This window comes from Miniopterus natalensis, chromosome 4, assembly GCF_054644295.1.
Source record: "Miniopterus natalensis isolate mMinNat1 chromosome 4, mMinNat1.hap1, whole genome shotgun sequence".
In the NCBI taxonomy this organism is placed as follows: Eukaryota; Metazoa; Chordata; class Mammalia; order Chiroptera; family Miniopteridae; genus Miniopterus; species Miniopterus natalensis.
This window is the reverse complement of record NC_142084.1, coordinates 62,902,636-62,925,058: the sequence shown is the minus strand read 5'-3', so window position 1 is coordinate 62,925,058 and position 22,423 is coordinate 62,902,636. Positions and strand designations below refer to the sequence as shown.

General features: G+C 52.0%; 1 protein-coding gene across 2 annotated transcripts in view; it reads left to right on the top strand.

Moving 5' to 3' along the window:
• The window catches only part of AP3D1 (adaptor related protein complex 3 subunit delta 1), a 39,619-nt gene extending 18,410 nt beyond the window's left edge, over positions 1-21,209 (top strand). Inside the window, exons 7-32 of one of the 2 annotated variants that reach the window (XM_016209747.2) lie at positions 500-639; positions 813-886; positions 2,498-2,547; positions 4,169-4,218; positions 5,025-5,073; positions 5,945-6,090; positions 6,178-6,326; positions 6,404-6,634; positions 7,076-7,307; positions 7,760-7,905; positions 8,341-8,482; positions 9,229-9,300; positions 10,099-10,174; positions 10,449-10,645; positions 11,002-11,075; positions 11,331-11,505; positions 11,813-11,884; positions 12,519-12,662; positions 13,589-13,732; positions 14,084-14,131; positions 14,514-14,703; positions 14,945-15,033; positions 15,374-15,459; positions 16,155-16,276; positions 16,384-16,463; positions 20,018-21,209. In XM_016209747.2, the coding sequence (XP_016065233.2) occupies positions 500-639; positions 813-886; positions 2,498-2,547; positions 4,169-4,218; positions 5,025-5,073; positions 5,945-6,090; positions 6,178-6,326; positions 6,404-6,634; positions 7,076-7,307; positions 7,760-7,905; positions 8,341-8,482; positions 9,229-9,300; positions 10,099-10,174; positions 10,449-10,645; positions 11,002-11,075; positions 11,331-11,505; positions 11,813-11,884; positions 12,519-12,662; positions 13,589-13,732; positions 14,084-14,131; positions 14,514-14,703; positions 14,945-15,033; positions 15,374-15,459; positions 16,155-16,276; positions 16,384-16,463; positions 20,018-20,113 (3,074 nt within the window). In that variant the 3' untranslated portion in view covers positions 20,114-21,209. The remainder of the gene's footprint in view (positions 1-499; positions 640-812; positions 887-2,497; positions 2,548-4,168; positions 4,219-5,024; positions 5,074-5,944; positions 6,091-6,177; positions 6,327-6,403; positions 6,635-7,075; positions 7,308-7,759; positions 7,906-8,340; positions 8,483-9,228; positions 9,301-10,098; positions 10,175-10,448; positions 10,646-11,001; positions 11,076-11,330; positions 11,506-11,812; positions 11,885-12,518; positions 12,663-13,588; positions 13,733-14,083; positions 14,132-14,513; positions 14,704-14,944; positions 15,034-15,373; positions 15,460-16,154; positions 16,277-16,383; positions 16,464-20,017) is intronic. The other variant, XM_087816611.1, reaches the window with a different exon arrangement.
• Positions 21,210-22,423: the final 1,214 nt, after the last annotated feature.

Sequence of the window (22,423 nt, the reverse complement as noted above, 5' to 3'; positions counted from 1 at the left end):
TGTTGCTGGGATGTCAATCTTTTTTTTTTTTTTAATTGATTTGAGAGAGAGAGGTTGCTTTGTTGTTTCACTTATTTATGCATTCATTGGTTGTTTCTTGTATGTGCCCTGACTGGGGATTGAACCCTCAACCTTGGCATATCGGAACTGGCTGAGAAAGACATGAGTTTATTACGACTTATGTGCACACTGGGGGCAGCCAGTGGTGAAGTCTCCACAACACAGGCTTTCACAGCACAGGATTGTAGAAAGTACAGAAAACAAAGCAAACAGGGCATTCAGGGTAGATGCTCTTGCGCTCAAGCTGTGTGAGACCAAAATGCCAGCTATTTACGATCCAGGCTCACATCTGAGAACAGTTTCTTTTTGGCTGTTCCTTGATTGAGGAGCTGGCCAGTATAGATGGCCTTCATTATATTTCCACAGGGTGGGAGGGGGAGTTGGAACTTGGGAAGGGGCTCATGTTCTCACATATCACACAACCCCTCTGATCTCACAGGGGTCCAGTCAGCAGCAGTCAACGTGATCTGTGAGCTAGCCAGGCGCAACCCCAAAAACTACCTTTCCCTGGCCCCGCTGTTCTTCAAGCTGATGACCTCCTCTACCAACAACTGGGTCCTCATTAAAATCATCAAACTGGCAAGTGTCCCCAACTTTCCTTCTTCCAGTGTGTGGAAAGGGCATGGGGGTGTCCTGGGAGCTCTCTGTGCTGGAAGGGAATGGAGGTTCGAGTTGGTCAGCATGACTGTGCGGAATCCCAGATGTGCCTGTCCTGCTCCTGCTGCCTGTGACCCAGGCCTCTCATCCCCTAGTTTGGTGCTCTGACCCCCTTGGAGCCGAGGTTGGGCAAGAAGCTGATCGAGCCTCTCACCAACCTGATCCACAGGTGAGCCTTGGGGGCCTGTCCCCAGTGCCACACACATACATACACACACATACACCTGTCCTTGGCACACCTGCTGTGGGCAGGCCTGTGCTTCCTGGGAGGCTGCCAGCATGTGGGAGGTGTGAGCCCAAGGAAAGTCTCGGGATGGAGAAGCAAATACGCATTGTGACTGCTATAGATGAAAAGCTATGCCTCAGCACCTGCTAGCCCTCCTGGAACAGAGGCTGAGCTGGCTTTCCTTCATTCAGTTTTTGAAATAGCATGAACAAAGGGAAGAAAGGCTTTCACTCAACCCCTCAATCACATTGGACCTTGGTCGTCCCAGTGAAGGCCTGAGATGATCATGTTGTTAATTCTGGAGTGTTCTACGAGCTGCCATGCCACTTACGGTGCCTGCAGTTGAATCGTGGGGGCCAAGTGACAGGTGGCTCAGTAGATCTCCCAGGGTACTTCGGTGAGGCAGATGTGGGCAGCGGGAGGAACTGGAGCCATGGGGCCGTCTTCTCGGGAGTGATAGTGGTAAGGGCCCCAAGGGATTTGGGTTTGAGCTTTGCATAAGCAGGGGCTCTTTACACAGAATGGCCAGCCTGCTGAAGGCCCCTCCCCCCTTATTGATGAGGAGCCCTCTGATCTCACAGGGGTTCATTCGGTGGTAGTTAGGGTCCTCATGCTCATCAGAGTGATATGCTCCTCTATGTGAGGTCTAGGCCTGGAGCCAGGTTTTCATTGTCCCCTGGGCTTCAGGCTTCGGGTTCATAAACCAGTCAAATGTTACAACATAATTAGGTACAACAGGTGTCTGGGCTTGGGGTTTTGGGGGAAGATTAACAAGGGGCTGTTGGTTGTGTGATTAGGGATGTAGACTGACTTTGATGGCCCCTGTTCTCTGATACATGTGGCCTCCGTACCTTGGGGTTTGGGTGATTGGGCTTGAGAGCATCATCTGTGAGACTATCAGCTGAGTAGATGCACTTGGTCCCTACGTTTAGTTTTCAGCCTGGGCTGTGCTCCCCACATTCCCTAGGTATCTTGAGGGTGGTATTAGGGTCATGGACTTCTGTGATCTGCCTTCCTGTGTGTGACCATTTCTGACTGCCCTCAGCCCCCCCCCCCCCCCAACCCCCCCCATTGGATAGAACCAAGCAGTGGTATTCTGGGCTGGTAGAATCGTCTTTGGGCTGCCAGGGCAAGTGGGGAATTTGGCTTTCCCTCATGGGTGTCGCACAGTTGGAAGGTTAAGGGAATAGGCTGCTATGGAGGGAGTGTTTCGGGTCACCTGTGGTGAGTGGATGGTATGCTCTTGTCCTTCAGAGCATTCTGATGACTCAGGTGAGGGAACAGCCTCTGGGCCTCACTGACCAGGCAGAAATACCAGATGCCAGGAGCATGGACAGGAGCCAAGACTCCCACCCTAGCCCCACCTTGGAACAGGGGGAATGGGGTGATTGGGCCAAAGGGTGAGGCTATCCCCAATGTGACGTTCAGGCTTTAGGTGTCGTGGATTCATTGCTAACATGACCACATTTTTTCAGACACAGTGCGCTTGGGTTTTCTTGCATCTCACAGAGCAGCATATCACTGTTCTTACATCTGTTTGTTTTCCTTCTCCAGCACATCTGCCATGTCCCTTCTCTACGAATGTGTGAACACCGTCATCGCAGGTAAGAACCTCAGTTACCTGGTTCTGAAACAGATGGCTGCCGTTAGTAGGAGGCCCTCCCCCACTCCTACCCCAGGGGGTCTCAGGTAGGAACAGGAGGGTGCCCATCCTAGTGGTGGGGCCTGCAACAGGCTTGTCCAGGATGGCCATCCCCAGGCCTCGCCTGTGTGGTGTACGGTCACTTGGAGTCACAGGTTCCTAACCTTCCCCACCCAATTCCCACTTGCTCTCAGTGCTGGATGTTTACTTCCATCTCTCAGCCACTCCCAGCCCTGTGGGAAGTGTCACAGCCAGAGTCCACTGCCCTCACCGGCTTCCAGTGTCAAATCCTGCTGTTCTTGTCCCATCCATCACTCCCGCCAACGGTCCCGTGTTTTTTTCTGAGTGTGTTAAAGCAAATCATTTCCCCGTAGGCACTTAGGTGTAGGAATCCACAACACAGACCTTGTAAAATGCAATCATGGGTGCTCCTCAGAAGGTCTTCTAAGAGGCCATTTGTTGGGGTCAGGACTTGGCCCAGGCCTCTCAGAACCGCTGCTGGTGGGTGTCCACACCATTGAGGAGTTATAGCCCCTGTCCCTGCTGTATCTGTGGGAACTCAAGTTGTTACTCCCAGGCCTGGCTGGCTGTCTCCTGGTTCAATGTCTGAACCACGTGTCACTACTGCTGGGCATCTTAGAAACTAGCAGTGAGAGCTAGAGGTTCAAGGGGCTCAGCTTCTCACTGCCTGCTTGTTTCTGCCCAAAGCTATTGGGAAGCAGTCTCATAGTCCCTCATCGTGGACCCATGGGCAACTTTAAATTCAGTGATTCACAGGAACTGGCCCAGGATCTGTGCTCCATGCCTGTAGGTGTGTGGTCTGAGCCATGAGTGTCCTTGAGGGTTGGTGACAGTAAAGAAGAGTAAGGGTGGGCATGCGGAGCAGGCTGGTGCCTGGAGGTGGTGACTACAGATCCCAGAGAGTAGTCACGTACATTTGGAAAGTGAGTGGGGCGGACTGGGGCATAGGATCAGAGATGGCCCTGGAGACAGGTGGAGCAGTTGGGGATGCAGGGAGGGCAGTGGGCCTAGGTGAGGCTGCCCAGGGACTGGCACATTGCAGAAGCAGCGGGTCTCATGTGATTGTGCCGAGTACGGGGCAAGACAATGTGGCCTGAACTCTATGGAACTACCCTGGACAGAGACACCTGGTACCCTTAGATCTTTGATCACTCTTGACAGAAATCCAGCACCCAGGGTTCTCACTTGGGGCTAGTCACACAGGCGCCTCTGCCCTGCACGTGTGAGATCCCTTACTCCAGGAGAAGAGCAGGTGCTCAGTATAAACCATGTGTTTGTGAAGTTTAGGGACAGGGGATAGGGAGCCCTCCCCACACCCTCACCATCAGTTCAGTTCTTGGACTCTGTTTCTGAGGGCCAGCCTTGACAGACTTGTAAGCCTGCCTTCCCAGGGAGAGTGATCAGGCTGCTGTGTTAATCCTTTCCTGCACAAACGTCAACTGGGCCAAGCAGTTCCCAATGTGGTGGTATTTCCGTCTTGGGTCACTCCCACTAGGCACACGCTGGGCATATTGAGTGGACATCTGCCTGCCAAGCTTCTAACCCAAGGTTGTCTCTTTCAGTTCTCATCTCCCTATCCTCCGGCATGCCTAACCACAGTGCCAGCATCCAGGTATGTCCCGGGCCAGACTCATGCCACAGCGTCCTGAGGCTCTGCCACTATGTGGGCCTCTCCTCCCTTCCAGTGTCCCCGCCCTGGAAGTCTCCTGCCCCTGTGATCTGACACATGCTGGCCTACCCTCATATGTCCCCATCATTCATGCCCAGTGCTCTGCACCTGCACTATGGCCCTGAGGGAGCAAGCCAGTAGCCATACCTCATCTGCTTGACTGCCCTGGTACAGCTCTGAGTTCTCTAGCAGCTCCTGGCTCTCCCTGCAGCCACCTGAGCATATGCCTATGTCTTGTTCTCTGTCCTGAGGTCTTTCACCATCCTGGGTCTCCATCCTCTTTGTCTGTGATCCCTGTAAATGCTGTATTCATTCTGGAGCCCAGAGTCCCATGGGCTCCCTGAGTGGCGTGGGGACCGTTGCGATAGTCACTCCATTGTTTTGTGGATTCGAATTTATTTTTATTACATAAGTAACATGTAAGTAGATTCCCAGATCTCATCCTTTCCCCAGAAGGCACTGCGATGCTATCGTCTTAGGTCCCCACACGTGAGCTCCTGTGAAAAGCACCAGGGTGTCCCATGCATATTTCTGTGGGTGCTTCCCATGCATCTACGTCAGTTACCTCCTGTCTTTCTGTCCTCAGTGGCGCTGGCAAACAGCCCTCCTGAGCTTAACTGGGTGTTCTGCAGTATGGAGGCCATAGTGTATACAGGCCACATGGTTCATGGGGGCTTGGGGCAGGCTGGAGTTCACTGCATTCATCATTGCTTCAGGAGATGTAACCAGTGTCATCTCCCTGTTTGCAGCTCTGTGTTCAGAAGTTAAGGATATTAATAGAAGACTCTGACCAAAACTGTAAGTCACTCCCCTTCATAGAGCTGTGTGAGTTCCCGCTGGGATGCATGAGACTTTCTTGTTATTAATTAAATAGGATAGCTCGTTGCTCCTTCATGTCTTTCCCGACAGGCATAGAGCAACGCTGCTGGTCTTGTGTGCCTGCAAGCACTTTTCTGTTGTAAATGTGTTCTGTTGAGAGGTTCCAGCCAATGATACTGTCTGGTGCCTGACTGTGGTGGCCAGGACTTCTAAGGCCCTGGCACGTTGACTGCTCTTTTTGAGTTCAGATCTGTTTGTTTAGAGCAGGGCCAGCCAGTAAGTCTTTAGCTTTGCAGTCACATTGTCTCTGCTCTTGTATCTTGAAAGCCAGCTTTAGTCAACATTTAAGTAAAACCGGCGTGGCTGTGTGCCGGTTCAACTTCATTTACAGAACAGACTTTGGCCTGGAGGCTGCAATTTACCATCCCTGATTTAGATGACCTTGTATGGGGGCCACTCGGGTGGACAGTGGCTCCTGGTATGCGTAAGGTCCTTGCTGGGCCTATGAGGCCTGGAACTTCTCTGTCAACTCTCCTGGTTTGGGCTGAGCAGGAAGGTGGGTGTCATGTTAATTGCCACACTAAGAAAGTGTTAGTAACCACTTTGGGTGACAGCAGAAGTAACAGTGCTGCGTAGATGGGGAGGCCTTCCTTTCTTCTCATTGCCCCATCCCAAGTCTTGGCTCTTCCACTGTACCCTTGGAGTTCACCTTATCGTCCAGGACACTCTGGGGCCAGCAGTAAGAAAGGTTCTTAGGGCACCTGTCTGCAGACTTGGCCTCTCTTTCTATGTCGCCCTTGAAGCCTTTTGCAGTGTCTTCGGGTTTAACCGTGTCTCACTGTCTCCTCAGTGAAGTACCTGGGGCTGTTGGCCATGTCCAAGATCCTGAGAACGCACCCCAAGTCTGTGCAGGCCCACAAGGACCTTGTTCTGCAGTGTCTGGACGACAAGGATGAGTCCATCCGGCTGCGGGCCCTCGACCTCCTGTATGGAATGGTGTGTGCCTCTCCCACATCATGTCTATCACTGCTCTGTGTTCCGTCGCCCGGCCCCTCTCTCATCAGTCCCCAACCCCCTCCCCAGGTGTCCAAGAAAAACCTGATGGAGATTGTCAAAAAGCTGATGACCCACGTGGACAAGGCTGAGGGCACGACCTACCGGGACGAGCTGCTCACAAAGATCATTGACATCTGTAGCCAATCCAACTACCAACACATCACAAACTTTGAGTGGTGCGTCCGTATGCATAGCCCAGGGGACACAGGGACCAGCCTCATGGTGGGTGCATCTCAACAGCTCCCTCCTGCAGGTACATCAGCATCCTGGTGGAGCTGACCCGGCTGGAAGGCACCCGCCACGGCCACCTCATCGCTGCTCAGATGCTAGATGTGGCCATCCGAGTGAAGGCCATCCGCAGGTTTGCCGTGTCGCAGATGTCTGTGCTACTCGACAGCACTCACCTGGTGGCCAGTAGCACCCAGCGCAATGGGATCTGTGAGGTGCTCTATGCCGCCGCCTGGATCTGCGGGGAGTTCTCTGAGTGAGTGGCCTAGAAGGGGCTCCCGGGCCTGTGCTCACGAGAGGAAAGGATGAGGGAACATGCTCGGCAGACCCGTCCCCTTCATGGCATCTGCCACACCAAAGCCTATTTTGCAGGCAGCATCTCTGCTGCTTTCTCATTGGGAAAACATCTCTGTAAGCCCTGTGACCATCCCCACAGGCATGGGGTCTTTTCCCAGGTGTTCTTCCTGTCCTTGTCCATTACAGGTTATCCATCACCAGTTCTTGCTGGTAAATGGTGTCCTTTTTTCTCTTAACTCTTTTCCTTTTAGCTGTTCTGTGATTGTCACATTGTTGCCATGATTTCTTCCTTTAAATCCTCTCCGTCAACCCCTGATGCTGGGCAGGGTTGGGAGTAGCCCACCCCTTTAGCAGAATGCTTGGCCCCTCTTCTCTGCTCACCCAGCCTCCCTGCCTTCAGGCACCTGCAGGAGCCCCACCAGACCCTGGAGGCTATGCTGCGGCCCAAGGTCACCACCCTGCCTGGCCACATCCAGGCTGTGTATGTGCAGAATGTGGTGAAGCTGTACGCATCAATCCTGCAGCAGAAGGAGAGAGACTCAGATGCGGAGGCAGCCCAGGAGCTCACACAGCTTATGGTGGAGCGGCTGCCCCAGTTTGTGCAGAGTGCAGACCTGGAGGTCCAGGAGCGGGTATGCACTAGCAGGTGGCACCTCTGAGGGGACAGGTGGAGCCCAGCAAGGGCAGTGGGGAGCATGTAGACAAATAGCTGATTTAAGCGTGTGTGGTCAGCAGAATCCGGGTCAGTGGGCTGCACTCTTGAACCCTGAGTTAGAACTCCACTGGGCATCTGGGCATGCCCTTCTATGCAGCTTACTCATGGGCCTGTTTTGTTCCCCGCTTAACCTCTGCTGAAGAAGCTGGAAACCCAGGGTTGTTTCCTTTCTAGTTGGAATTCTCCACAGCCAAAGGCTTGTTGTGGAGCCTTGCAGGTGTCCTCAGCAGGGCTCTGGACAAAAGCAGCCGAGTGTCCCTTCCCCAGGCTGGGTTCTTGCATGGCCTGAGTGATACCCTGTGATTGCCAGGTGGCTTTCAGAGCCCCATGCTCCTTGACTCGTCCATGATTCTTCCATGGCTCCCACAGGCGTCCTGCGTCTTGCAGCTGGTCAAGCATATCCAGAAGCTTCAGGCCAAGGATGTGCCAGTGGCGGAAGAAGTGAGCGCCCTCTTTGCTGGAGAGCTGAATCCAGTGGCTCCCAAGGCCCAGAAGAAGGTTCCAGTCCCCGAAGGGTGAGCCATGTGGCTCGTAAGAGGACATGGAGCCAGGGGCAGGGTTTGTGGCCCCAAGAGGGGCGGTGGGAGCAGCACTGCACCCTAGACCTGAGTCTAGGCAGGAGGAAGAGCCTCCTGTACCTGCGCCTCCCGTGGGCTGGACAGACCCCCATTACATAGGCCATACCAGAGCTTACCAGTTCTTGTGGGGCCCTGTAGTCCCCATCCTTGGTACCACTCCCAGGAAGTGGTTCTGCTGGCAACCCTTTCCCACAAACCTCAGGGGCAGTATGAGGCTACATGGGGCCCCCAGAATATGGGGAGGGCCATGAGGGGTAGCCCAGGCTCCAGTTTCCCTTGGACTCTGCCTCATCCTCTGTGACCCCTGCCATAAGTGTTCCAAGGTTTGGCACACAGGCTGGAGCCAATGTGTGACCTTGCTGTGCCTTGCAGCCTGGACCTGGATGCCTGGATCAATGAGCCACCCTCAGACAGTGAGTCCGAGGATGAGATGCCCAAGGCCATCTTCCATGATGAGGAGCAGCGGCATGCCAAGCAGCAGCCACCCAAGGCCGATGAGGAAGAGCTGGCCCGGGTGAGTGCCATGGCTCTAAGGCATTTGGCTTGCTCCAAGCAGACTCTGAACCCCAAGCTTGTAGCAGCCGTGCATGGTCCTGCTGGATTTACACTGTCCCACTGTCTTCTACAGAGTGCTGAGCCAACCCTTGACACCAGAGTTGAGTTTTGTTGCAATGAGGAGGAGCATCTCTTGACCTCAGAGCTCTCTAGAGAGACTCATGGGGGTCTGACCTGGCACCCAGGACCCTGTAGGTGCACTCAGCACAATTCTGTCAGTTCCATAGCTTCCTGGGTACAGAACTTTATAACAACATGTAAGGTTTATACAGCCCAAGAAAGTGCAGAGATGCTGTATTTCCCTGGCTCCCTACCCCACCGTGTCTGGCTCCTCTCTTTCTGAAATTGGGGATACCACCCCTTACTCCAGGAGCCCCTCCAGCACCCCATTTATGTACTGTCCTGGGCTCCCCAGGCTGAGCCTTTAGGCAGTATGACCTGGCTCCCATCTCAGCTGTGCCCTGGAGTTGCGGGCCTTCCTCACCTGAGACCCTGTCCTTGAACGGAGAAGGTAGTCCCTCCTCCTGGGGTTATTGCCACCTGATGCCTGTCCCCACACCTGCTACTTCCCCCTGCTGACCCCAGTATCCCTGTTGGTCAAAGGCCCATAGTTGAAAGTACTGATAAGCCCTGGGGCCTGCAGCATGGATGTGGCCCACACCTAGAACTCCACGTGTTCACTGACCTTGAATCTTGTCCCCACAGCGTCGAGAAGCCCGGAAACAGGAGCAGGCCAACAACCCCTTCTATATCAAAAGTTCCCCATCCCCCCAAAAGGTGAGGCCTGCCTGGAACATCCTCCAGGGACATCCCCCCAGCCCTGTGGGGACCTTGTCCATTCTTGGGGGGACCAGGGACCATCACCTGCAGGACAGCATGGGCTGTCTTCATAGATCCATGTGGTAGGACTGAGAGGAGGTTTCCAGACACTGGGACCTGGGAGATAGCCAGTCCCATACATGGTGCTCAAGTTCAGGATACTCTGAACAACAGGCAGAAAGGCTGCAGAGGTGGAGCCTTTCAGCAGGTGGGGATTGTAAATGGGGGGTTGTTCCTCCTGGCAAGAACATTCTACATCTTGGTCTGGGGTGGCACCGGTTACCTTCATTGGTACTCTTCACCCAGTGGACCCCCAATGGCAGGCATACTGGGTTCCCCGCAGGAGATGTGGCTCTATGTGGTGGGCACTCAGGTGCTTCCCTTCTTGGGATTGCTGGATTCCCTGATGACTCTGCTTGACCTCCTGAGGGACCCACAGACCCTTCCCCAACTGCAGTGCAAGAGAGTACCTGTGTTATCTGCCTTTTTTGTCCTGCCATTGGGGTCATATCTGCCATCTCACTGAGGTTTCAAGCCCTGTTAACTTTTCTAACTTGGAAAAAAGGGATTCATGAGGGGGAAAGTTAATGGAAGTTTTGTTTCTCGATCTATACTTGTTCATACTGTAGACAATCTCCCAGGAAGACCCCTTGTTTCCCCGTGTTGTCGGTGCCAGCACCCATCTCCCCAGGCAAGGAATCGTTCCTCAGGTGTCACCATTCATCCTGCCCAATGTTTTGCTGTTTGCCTCTGCAGCGGTACCAGGATACACCAGGCGTGGAGCACATACCCGTGGTGCAAATAGACCTCTCAGTGCCCCTGAAGGTTCCAGGCAAGTGCCTGCCCAGTCTAGGGATTGCAGGTGGCATAGGGACAGGGAGCCCCCTGATGGCAAGGGTGACGGGAGACTCTGAGCCCAGTTCCCAACTGTCATTCAGAAAGCCCCCACCCATGTCTAATGGCTCAAGGGGCAGTGTGCCTGCATGTTCCTTCACCTGTTAGTGCAAATGGGGTGCAGGATGCTTCTCCCCCTGAGCCCCAGGCTCCTCACACATGGCTGTGGGGCCAGAGTTGGATGGGGTTGAGTGCAGTGTTCATGCTTACAGGGCTGCCCACATCAGAGCAGTATGTGAAGCTGGAGGAGGAGAGGCGGCACCGGCAGAGGCTTGAGAAGGACAAGCGGAAGAAGAAGAGGAAGGAGAAGAAGGGCAAGCCACGACGCCATAGTTCGCTGCACACAGAGAGTGATGAGGACATTGCCCCAGCTCAGCAGGTGGACATCATCACTGAGGAGATGCCCGAGGTCAGCTTTTAGCCCAACACAGGCTTCCTCCTACCACCATGTGACCCAGCTGGTCAGGGAGCCACACTCAAGCGTGCTTCCTCATTGCCACGTTCTGTGCCCTGGGAAGGCTGACAGCCAGTGCTATTCTATGCCCAAGCCTGTGGGCCAGGGAGTGTTGAGCTACGAGTGGACATGTGTGTGTTATCTCTTCTCCCTTCCCTCCCCTACACTTCCAGTCTGTCTCCCATAGCCTGAAAGTGTTGGCAACCTTTTGGACTGATCAGACACGCACATGTCTGTGGACCTGGGCATTTGTTTCAAGCTCAGGATCCAATGGGCTGGGTGAATTGGACATCGAGTCTTTCTTTCCTCAGAACGCTCTGCCCAGTGACGAGGACGACAAAGACCCCAATGATCCCTACAGAGCACTGGACATTGACTTGGATAAGTGAGTGTGGGGCTGGGGCTGGGTAGCTGCCCTGCAGAGCTGGACTCAGGTCTAGGCTTTCCTGGTGTTTTTTTGTCCTTGCTGTTCCCCTCCACGCTTTATGTTTTTTACATAACGTGTGTGGACAGAAGGGGTGGCAAAGGGTTCATCTTCCTCAAGACCTCGTCACAGGCCACATGTATGTCTGATGGCAGGGGTCAAGTACAGGAGGACAGGCTGGGCTCTTCCTGTGACCTGTCCCCACCTCACCCCCAGGCCCTTAGCCGACAGCGAGAAACTGCCCATCCAGAAACATAGAAATGCTGAGACCTCCAAGTCCCCTGAGAAAGAGGATGCACCTGACATAGAAAAGAAAAGCAAGAAACCCAGGAAGAAAGAGAAGAAGCACAGAGAGAGAGACCGGGAGAGAAGGAAGGAGAAAGAGCAGAAGGTGAGGCCCTCCTTCGGATCTCATCACCCTTCCTCCCTCCCTTGGGTACAGGCAGACGAGAGTATGGGAGACAAGGCAGGCACCCCAGCCTTTGGTGGCACTGAGACTTGTCATAGCCTGTCGTGATCAAGGGGAAAGTGAACTCTTGTCAGCCTCTCTAAGGGAACACCCATACATTTTTTGCAATTGCATGTGTTTTATCCATATGGCCCTGTGCCTGGTGGGGGTTGCCTCGCAGGTTCCATCCAGGGTTTCTTGGGGCCCATCCTGCTGCTATGGCCAAAGGCCTGTCTTTCTGTGGTTTCAGAGCGAGGACTTAGATTTCTGGCTGTCCACCACACCACCACCTGCCACTACCCCAGCCCCAGTGCCATCCACGGTAAGACCCTGACAAATGCTCTGTGCTAACTTCGCAATGTTCTCAACTGGATGGGTGCATTTCATGGCCTTGGCAGAACTGCCTCTCCAAGGAGCACAGGGACACCCCCTCTGGGTACTGCCCACATCAGCCCTTCCCCTCCATCACCCATCAGCCCTTCCTGTCTGTGCAGGCCCCAGTGATGGACCCTCACACACAGGCCAACCAGATCTGGGCCAGTTTTCATGCCTCACATCTTAATCTAGGCAGTGACTGTAGCAGTGTGGCAGTGGTTGGACATCTGGCCCTCAACACAGAGCCTGGTGCCCCCTGAGTCCAACAGCAACATGAGCAGTCACTTTATGAAACTAGATGATCCCCGGTGGCTCTGGGGTCTTGTGCAGTGACCCCAGTCAGTGCCAGTTGGTCCTAGACCAGGGCTCCTCGCCCATCTGTTGGCCACTTGCACTTCCTGGTTGCCACATATCTACATGCTGACAAAACATCTGGCGTGCAAGAGGAGGCAGGTGGAGGAGGCCCAGGGCTTATCACTCACAGGGTGTCCCAGCACGAGGGCAGGCCAGGGCACAGGAGTGGAGAACACCCTGTTCTAGGCCCCGGCTACCCTCTACCCCCTGCACCCCGCCTTCCCAAGCCTCCTCCACCACCACCACCGGGTTCTATGCAGGAAGAGCCAAGGGTGAACACGGTCATTACTGCTTCTGAGGAACAACGCGAGGGACCCAAGAGACAGGAGCAAGAGGAGGAGGAGGAGGAGGAGGAGCAAGACTCTGAGAAGGTAAGGATTCCCACCTGGTCGGCGCACGCGCTGGGACAGACCATGCACCTACACTGAGGGCTGCCGGGAGGAGGATGGTTACCTGCTGCCCAAATCCATCCGGTGGGGGTCGTCAACCTTCTGATGGTTGTCTCCTGTCTCTGTGCTTATGGGGTTCTGGTTTTCATGACAGCTTTATTGAGTTATAATTCATACCACAAAGTTCACTCTTTAAAATGAACAGTTCACTATAGTAGTTGGTAGTACATTCCCAGAGTTATGCAACCATCTGTTTTATTCCAGAAGGTTCCATCATCCCCCACCCCTCCCCCAAAAAACTGTCCCTTCAGTAGTCACTACACCCCTCCCAGCCCCTCAACCATGGATCTGTTTCCTGTCTCTAGATTTGTCTGTTCTGGACATAAGTGGAATCACACACTATGTGACCTTTGGCTTCTCTCACTGAGCATTGTGTCAATGCTTCACTCTTTTTCGTGGCTGAGTAATATTCCAGTGTGTGAGTGGCCTACATTGTGTTTATCCATCATCTGCTGAAATACTTCTGGGTTGTTTTCATTTCTTGGCTGTTGTGAATCCTGTTGCTGTGAACATGTGTGGACAGGTTTCTGTGTGGACATAGGTTTTCATCTCTTGGGTGTGTTCTGAGGACTTTCCTTATTTCTTGGGCCATCGTGTGAATTCTCATCGTGCTCTTTTCTCTTGTATATTTTTACTCAAGTGGGCAGCATTTGAGTTCCCAGGTTCCTACCTCAACATACTGGGCCTCGTCCGTTCCCTGTAGACCCTGGGGGATTTCTGGCCCATCCACCCCAATATGTGACCCTTACCTGGGTGCACTTGTTCCCTATATCTTCAGCCACAGGACATAAGGGGAGGGCATTGCCATAAAAGTTTGGGGTTGACCCTGACCTATCCTCTGGCTTCAGAAACCTTCCAAGCATAAGAAGAAGAAGCATAAGAAGGAAAAGGAGGAGAGACCCAAAGAGAAAAAGAAATCTAAGAAGAAGCTTCCTGCGAATGATGGGGGGGCAGAGCCCCTGGAGAACGGCACACTCAATGAGCCTCTCCCGGTGAGGGGTACTTTACTTGCTTCCTGCTCACCATGGTCTCAATGAGGGGAGACCAAGTTCAGTCTAGGAGCCAGCTGTGGCAGGCAGTGGGTCCTCAAGCGGTGGGTTGGTGGCCCCGGGGGCCTGACTGTGGGCATCGGGATGGAGAGGGCATGTCTCTCACCATGCTGGTGTCAGAATCCCCTGGGCTTAAACTTGTGTTGTCTGGGGCGGGGCTACTTGCCCCCTAATATCTCAGTCCTAGTATTTCAACCCAGAGCACTTGGGCAGCTCCCAACAGACCACGTTTTGTGAGTGCACACTCTGAGGCTGTGGTGACCCAAAGTTGAATCATTTTTCCTTTGTTTCCAGCCCATGTCCAGCTACTCCCTCCTGGCTGAGAATTCCTACGTTAAAATGGTGAGCCATGCAGGCATTTCAGAGGCGCTAGCAGGCTGCTTGGGGTCCCTTTGTATGGGAGGGGGAGGTAGCTGCACCATGGGACATGAGTGGCTCCAATTGTGTGTTCCCCATTGGCAGCCTCTCCAGAGAATGAACCCCATGCCACATGTGTGATAGCAAGGCCTGCTCACTGTGGGTGAGGCCAGGGGCAGATGGGATAGCAAACTCCTAAAGACTGCAGACAAAACAGAGACAAGGTTTTCAGCGAGGACTGGGAAGCATTCCTTCGCACTTTTCTGATTTGTAGAACGGGTGTTGTGTACTCTTGGGCCCCTGTACCAGCCCAGAATGGGTCCCATGGGCTCCCACCACAAGCACTGACCCCAGCCTTGCTTTGCAGACATACGACGTCCAGGGTAGCCTGCAGAAGGACAGCCAAGTCACTGTGTTCATTGTACTGGAGAACCAGAGCAGCAGCTTCTTGAAGAGCATGGAGCTAAACGTACTGGACTCACTCAACACCAAACTGGACCGGCCAGAGGGCTCCTCTGTCCATGATGGCGTCCCTGTGCCTTTCCAGCTGCCCCCAGGTGAGCAGCAGCAGACATCCAAGGCTCAATGGAGGCCAGGCATTCTCTCAGGCTTGAGCTCCTTATCACACCTCCTTCCTTCAGTCCTAGGGATGCCCACTCAACTGCTTTCGGGGGGCTGGCTGGGCCCCTCCTGGGCCTTTTTCGTGCTGCTTCTCAGGCCAGCCTGCCTCTCTCTCTCTCTCTCTCTCTCTCCCCCCCTCTCCCCCCATCCAACTCTTTCCCCTCCCCCCCTCACTAGGCATCTCCAACGAAGCTCAGTTTGTGTTCACCATTCAGAGTATCATCATGGCCCAGAAACTCAAGGGGACCCTGTCCTTTATTGCTAAGGTATGCGGGGCTTGAGGCAGTGGAAGGGCCTGCAGTAACCCCACACCACTCCAGTGCACCCAGAACCCAGGGCTGGGTGTCCTGAGAGTATGTGAAGCCCTCCCAATGGAAGCTGCTCCCATGTCACCTGGATACATCAGAGCTCGAAGTCCCTGCCTCATTTCCCACTCATCCTTTTTCCAAGCTCAAGGCCCAGCCCCTAATCCCCCTGCTCCAGAGCTCTTAGGCATAGTCCCCACACCTCACTCACCCTGTGCCCAAACTCACAGGCCTAGCCGGCCCCCACGCCCCACTCACCCAGCCCCTCCTCCCCACTCACCCTGCACCCCTGCTCCCACAGAACGACGAGGGCTCCACCCACGAGAAGCTGGACTTCAAGTTGCACTTCAGCTGCACCTCATACTTGATCACGACTCCGTGCTACAGGTGCATGAGCCTGCCTGAATTCCCTTCCTGCCTTCACCCCGAGTCCCATAGGGCAGCCACAATGAGCCCACCCCACTTTACTGCTGTGTGGGGCTCTTTTTTGTGCAGTCATCTCACAAAATTCTCTGGCCTAAGGTGTGAAAGGGCAGGAGTGTTGGGCAGCCAGCTTGTAGGTAGTGCAGAAAATCCAGCTCCTCTGCCATGTCAGCAACTCAGGCCACATAACATACACACAGGCCAATCAGCTCAAACAGCAGACATTGGCTCTCTTAGCCTTGGGGGCTGGAATCTGAGATCACGGTGCTGGCAGGGCTGGTTTCTCCCGAGGCCTCTGTCTTTGGTGTGTAGACTCCATCTTCTCTGTGTGTTCACATGGTTGTCACTCTCTCCTGATCTTCCTTGTAAGGACTCAGTTATGTTGGATGAGGTCCCACCCTAGTGATCTCATTTTACCTTAATCACCCCTTTAAAGACCCCCATCTCCCAATAGTCACATTCTGAGGTCCTGGGGTTCAGGGCTTCAACATAGGAATGGGGGGCACAATTTAGCCCATGACATCTTATAAGACCCTTGGAGACCTCCCAAGTCATTGGCACACAGGCGGGGTTCCACCCCCAGGGCTGGGGGTTTTGTTTGCCTTAATGCTGGGGAGCCTGTGTGGTTTCAGCCTCCCTGTGCTATGTCTTTTCCACAGTGACGCCTTTGCCAAGTTGCTGGAGTCTGGGGACCTGAGCATGAGTTCAATCAAGGTTGATGGCATTAATATGTCCTTTCAGAACCTTTTGACAAAGATCTGTTTTCACCACCATTTTTCTGGTAAGGGATTTGATGGGATTGGTAGGCAGCACAGCCTTTGCTCACAAATGGTTCTTTCTCTGCTCCCTTTGGGGCCACATGGGTCTCACCTACTTGCTCTGTTGCAGTTGTGGAGCGAGTGGATTCCTGCGCTTCCCTGTACAGCCGATCCATCCAGGGTCACCATGTCTGCCTCCTGGTGAAGAAGGTGAGCCCACATGAAGGCAGCCTTTTCAACCGTTGCCACCATGCCCCTCGTGCCATGTCTTCTCCCTCTAGTCCCTGCAGATTTTCCTATGTGTCACATGACTGAGTTCAGTCTGTGACTGCTGAGGTCTGTGGAGCCCATGTTTGTGAGGATGATTGGCCTTGTATTTTCTGCCTGGTTTGGGCATTAGGGCACCTGTGGCCTCATCGCATGAGGTAGGGAGCTATTCTCCCCTCCTGCATTTCCTGGAAGAGATTGTGTGTAATTCATGTATTTCTTCCTTACACATTTTGCAAAATCCACCAGGGAAACCATCAGGCTTGGAGGTTTCTTTTTTGGGAGGTTTTTACCTACATGTTCATTTTCTTTTTTAATAGTCATAGGATCCTCAGTTTCTGTATTTCCCCTCAGGTGAGTGTTGGTAGTTTGTGGTTTCCAAGGAATTAGTTTGTTTCACCTAAGTTACTGAATTAATTGATGTGGGCAGAATCATTTGTGGTTCTCTTGCTCTTGGAATGTCTGAATGGTCGGTCAGTAGTGATAACTTTTCTTCATTCCTGATGTTAGGGGTTTGTGTCTTCTCTCATTTTTCTTGGTTATCCTAGAGTTTATAAAATTTATTTACTAGTTTTTAGTAAAACTTTTAATGAAAAGATCATAAAGTAACAGTTTCTCGTCGCTGAACATTAAGACTGCACACTTCTGAATGGAGAGATCAGTTGTCAGTCAGTTGCTTTTCTGTGACACTTGAGGACTGCATACTTACAGCTCTGACCTGAATTTATCCAAACTCTCAATTCTATTGATCTTTTCAAAGATCAATGTAAAAACTTTGGGTGGAACATGGGCACCTCACCACCCTATTGGTCCCTTGACCCTCCCTCTGTGAGCAGTTGTCACATTGCACTTGCAGACATCAAAGATGCCATCACGTTACACTTTCTATTTTCAGTTCACGACAGATTTCAGAAAACTTGGAAGCAGAGTGTCTGTTGTGCTTGGCCATGTGTTTACCATTTCTTTTGCTCTTTCATTCCTAATGCTCACATCTTCTTCTGGCTCAGTCCCTTTTGTCTGAAGAACTTTAACAATTCTTTTAAAAAGGACAGGTTTGTTGGCTACAGATTCTCTCAGTTGTCCTTCATCTGGTTATTCTTTATTTCCCCATTCCTCAGGGCTACTTTTGCTGCATATACAATTCTGGCTTTGCTAGTCTTTTCTCTTGGTACAGTGCTCCTCAATTTACAGTGGGTTACATCCTGAAAAACCCATCATAAGTCAAAAATTTTTTTGAGGCCCTGGCCAGGTAGCTCAGTTGGTTAGAGCATCATCCCAACACATCAGGGTTGCAGGTTTGATCCGTGGTCAGAGCACATACAAGAATTAACCAGCCCTGGCCAGTGTGGCTCAGAGGATAGGGCTTCCCAGTCAAAGCCACATACCTGGGGTGCAGGTTCAATACCCAGCCCCAATCAATGTCTCTCACTCTTCCTCTCTCTCTCTACCCCTCTCCTTCCCACTCTCTCTTTAAAGAAAAAATTAATGGAAAAAATATCCTTGGGTGAAGATTAACAACAACAAAAATCAACCAATGGGCCTGGCCATTGAGGCTCGGTTGGGTGTCATCCCATGTTCCAAAAGGTTGTTGGTTTGATTCCTGGTCAGGCCACATGCCCGAGTTGTGGGCTCAGTCCCCAGTAGGGGGCATACTGTTGGCAGCTGATTGATGTTCTGCTCTCACATCAATGTTTCTCTCCTCCCTTCTCTCTCTAAAAAATCAGTAAAAATATATATTTTTTAAATCAACCAATGAATGCATAAATAAGTGGAACAAATCCATGTTTCTCTCTCTCTCTTTTCCTCTCTTCCCTCTCTTTCTCTCTAAAAAAAAAAATGCATTTGATGCACCTAACCCACAGAACATCGGAACTCACCTAGCCTGCCTTAAAAGCTTGCAGAACACAGGATCCAGAAAACGCTGCAACCAACACAGCACATGTGTTAACTGTCACGATCATGGGCCAACAGGAGCCCAGCATCACAAGCAAGGTTGTACTGCATATCACTAGTCAGGAAAAGATCCAAATTCAAAATATGGCATTTGATTTCTACTGAATACAGATCGCTTTCAAATCATTTTAAAGTCTAAAAATCGTAAGTCAGAGAATGGCTGTACTTTAAAAACATGCTATTTCCACTTGGAATCCATGGTTTTTTATGAGAAGTCTGCGTTCCTCCGCACCATTACTTATTTTTTATATAGGGAGTGCAACTTTTTCTCTGGCTGTTCTCCAGATTTTTCTGTCTCCAGTTTCCAGCAGTGTATGATGTTTTGGAGCATTGAATTCTTTGGGTTTATCTGTTTGGAGTGTGCTGAACTTGGTGAATCTTTGCGTTTATTACTTTTGCAAAATTTGAGGAGTTTCGGCTATTATTAACTGCTCTTTCAGCACTGCATTTTTTATCCTCTCCTTCTGGCAGCCCAAAGACCTCAACCCAGACTTTATGTTGTCATTCTTCAAGTCTCTTAAGTTCTGCCCACCCCACCCTGCCCCAGTCCTTTGTGCTGTCTGCTTAGACTGGAGTATTTCTAGTAATCTGCTGTCACATTCATTGTTTCCCCTATTGTGTCCATTCTGCTGTTGAACCCTTTCAGTGAATTTTTTATTTTGGTTATCACATTTTTGGTCTAAAGTTTCCATTGGGTTTTTCTTTATATCTTCCATTTCTTTGTTGAGGTGTTCTGTTTTCTCTGTTTCAAGAGTGTTGTGATTACTTCTGTGAGATTCTCATAACAGCTGCTTCACCACCTTTGTCAGATCAGTCTAGCGTCTGCTTCATCTTTGTGTGGGTGATTATCAGTTATCTTTCCCAGCAAGCTGAGATGCCCTGGTCTTTGTATGCTGTGTAATGTAGGACTGTATTCTGGACATTTTTAATATGCCAAGACTGGGCCTTATTGAAGTCCTGGGGAGAATGTTGAAGCATAGGCTCCAGCTGCAGGACTCCTGGTTCCAATGTCCATCAGTTTTCACAGCCTTTGTCCTCCATCGCACAGAGCTGCCTTACATGCCCCATGTGTGAGGCCAGGACTGGGTGCGCTCTGTGTTCTCAGTCTGGTGTGCTGGGTCGTCAGGGCGAGGGCCACGTGTGCTGAGCTTCAGGCAGATCCTCAGTTCATGAACAGTTTTTCAGGTCACTTTCCCTGAGCTTCTCCCCAGAACCATCCAGACTCTGGATGCTCCTCCTGAAGTTCCTAGCCATAAAGTGGTCACCCCACTCTGTCAAGTTCTTCCCAGCCACTTCCAGGTTCTGATGCCAGTCGTGGGCCCCCAGCCACCACTGCAGACCCCAGTGCAGGTTCCACAGCCCCTTGTGGGAGATGTGGTTGCATATGCTTGTGCCATCTACCTGGGGTCCTGCCTTAGTTCTGATTTTGAAAGCACCCACACAAAGGACAGCATTTAGAAAAATCAAAAGTACAATACATGTAGTTGTGAGCCAGGATTTTCATGCAGTTTTCAACATAGTGGGCGGTGTTTTCCTTTTTTCAGGGTGAGAAGTCTGTATCGGTAGATGGGAAGTGCAGTGATGCCACACTGCTCAGCAACCTGCTGGAGGAAATGAAGGTGACACTGGCCAAGTGCTGACTGTTGTTGAGGCCACCAGAGAGAGGACGTGAAGGAGAGACGGATTCCAAATGCTAGTTTCTCCTCTGTCGCATGTATTCATTCAGCCCGGCATTAAGTCCACTGTCATCACCAGTTAGACATTGAGGTCATATGTTCATTGATTTCTCCTGTCATTTTTTTTACTTTGACTCTTCCCGCTCTCTTTGGGGAGAAACCCCATTGCAGTCCCCAAACCTTCAGTAACTCCTATAGCCAGGGCCAACTGCACCTGGCCACAGGAGCTGCCCAAGGAGTGAGTGTGACCAGTCCAAGCCAGGACCTGGTGGACCCAGGGGATAGGTGTTCAGCAAACAAGTTAGGGAGGCACGTCCTGCTTCTGTGAAGTCACCTAGTCCCACAAGTCCCCAAGTCCCCACCTGGGATGTGAAAACTGGGCACTGGCTTCTCACTACAATGACATTCCCCTTTATACCTCACAGCCACGGTCAGTTCTCTCTCCCCAGGACACATGGTGGAGAAAGGGTCATGGAGGCTTGTTGTCCATTGCATTTTGTGTCCCACTGCTGTATTTGTGTGCCGGGTAGAGAGTGGCAGTGGACTCCAAGGCACAGGGGTAGGAGGCTGCAGTGAGGGTAGGGATTCATTTGGGACCCTTAACAGAGCAGGGACTGGACATTGTTTTGTTTCCTTTTCAGTGGAATGTGTCTCAGTTGACGTTGCTTGGGGTGAGCCACAGGGTTTGTCCTCCCATCATGCCCGCAGCTGCCGGGAGGGCCCAGTCCTGGGTTCCATGGCCCAGATGGTGAAGCACATGCGTCTTGGGGAGGCCGGGTCCCTTAATGTGCCTCATGGGCAGGGCAAGGGGACTCCAGCCCACCCCAGTGAGACTTTCCTCAGAGATGATGGTCTTCAATGGCATTTTAACTATCCTTTTGATGAAAACTGTCACTTTAGCATGTAATCTATTGCAGAATCCTGTGCAGTGATTCTAGAATCTTGAAAATGTATGATGTGTTATATAAGAATTTGCTATCAACATTCCCGTGTAAAGGAGACATATCACGCTGCTGTCATGATTTTGTGTCAAGATGATTCAATAAACTTGCAAAACAGATGTTTACCTGTTGGGTCTCCTGCCAATTGCAGTGTGCATCACACCATAGCCCAGGGGCAGGGGGTTGAACACAGCCGACATCTCTGAACATCCCTGAGCTGCTCAGGGTCAGATAAGGGCTGTGGGACACCCTCATGGAGCATGCTGGAAAGCCCTGTCCCCATCTGCCTATGCACCCCTCATCTCGGGAAGTAATCTGATCCCCACATGTCATCCAGGTCTCTGGGCTCAGAGTAATGGGTCCAACAGTCACCATCACCCTCTCTTTCCCAGAAACCGCAGTGGTAAGAGGGTGTACTGGGTGATTGGGGGTGAGTGGCGGGAGCAGATGCTGGAAGGAAGGCCCTGCTGGTGGTAATTCACCACATTGCCCTGGCTTTCCTGACACTGCATGGACAAGGATAACGCAAACCTGGTCAGGCTGGGTCAGTGGACAGAAAGCCCAAATCAACCCCAACTTGAATCCTGAAGTGTGGGAGGTTAAGGAGCAGAGGCACAAACCAGCCCCACACTAAACCCCACTTAGAGCACCAATGGAGAGAGGCCTCAGCAGCCCTGCCTTCTACCACCGTCAGCAGGCTCTTCCCACTTCTCAGTAGGAAAAAGTGCATTGTGCAGCACACCAACTCTGCAGGGCCCTTGGGCTGGAAAAGGCAAAGGCCAAGGCAACAGAAACAGCAGTGACAGAGTGACCAGGCCCTGCTCCTGGCATGCACCCCTGTGGTTGACATCCCTTGACTCCACTATTTGACAGTCTACCCAAATATCACCTGAGTCTTTCTTATGCTGTTCTGTTTAAATCCTACCAAATAAAAGCTCAGGTGAAAATGTGGCTAGCATTCTACCAGGGAAACTTAAGTAGGAAGCAATGCAAGGGTATGTGGGTTCCTCAGCAGTCCTGTGACTCAAACCCCCCCCCACCACCACACACACACACATACACACAAGAGCAAGAGGGAGCTGGAGGAGGATGTCAGGGAAGCGACACCCAGATGGACAGACACAAGAAGTACTTCAGGGCAGCATCTCCCATCTTCCTTCCCATGTTGGGACAGCTGTCTAGCCCGGATCAGAACCTATGTGGAATGATTTCAGAAGCAGTGCTGTAGGGTTCAGCCCCACATGACCTGGTGATCTGAGCCTCAGGATCCACTGAAGCTGGCCCTGATTCATCAGACTGCAGTCTCACTTTAAGTCATCAGAACCATCTTGCT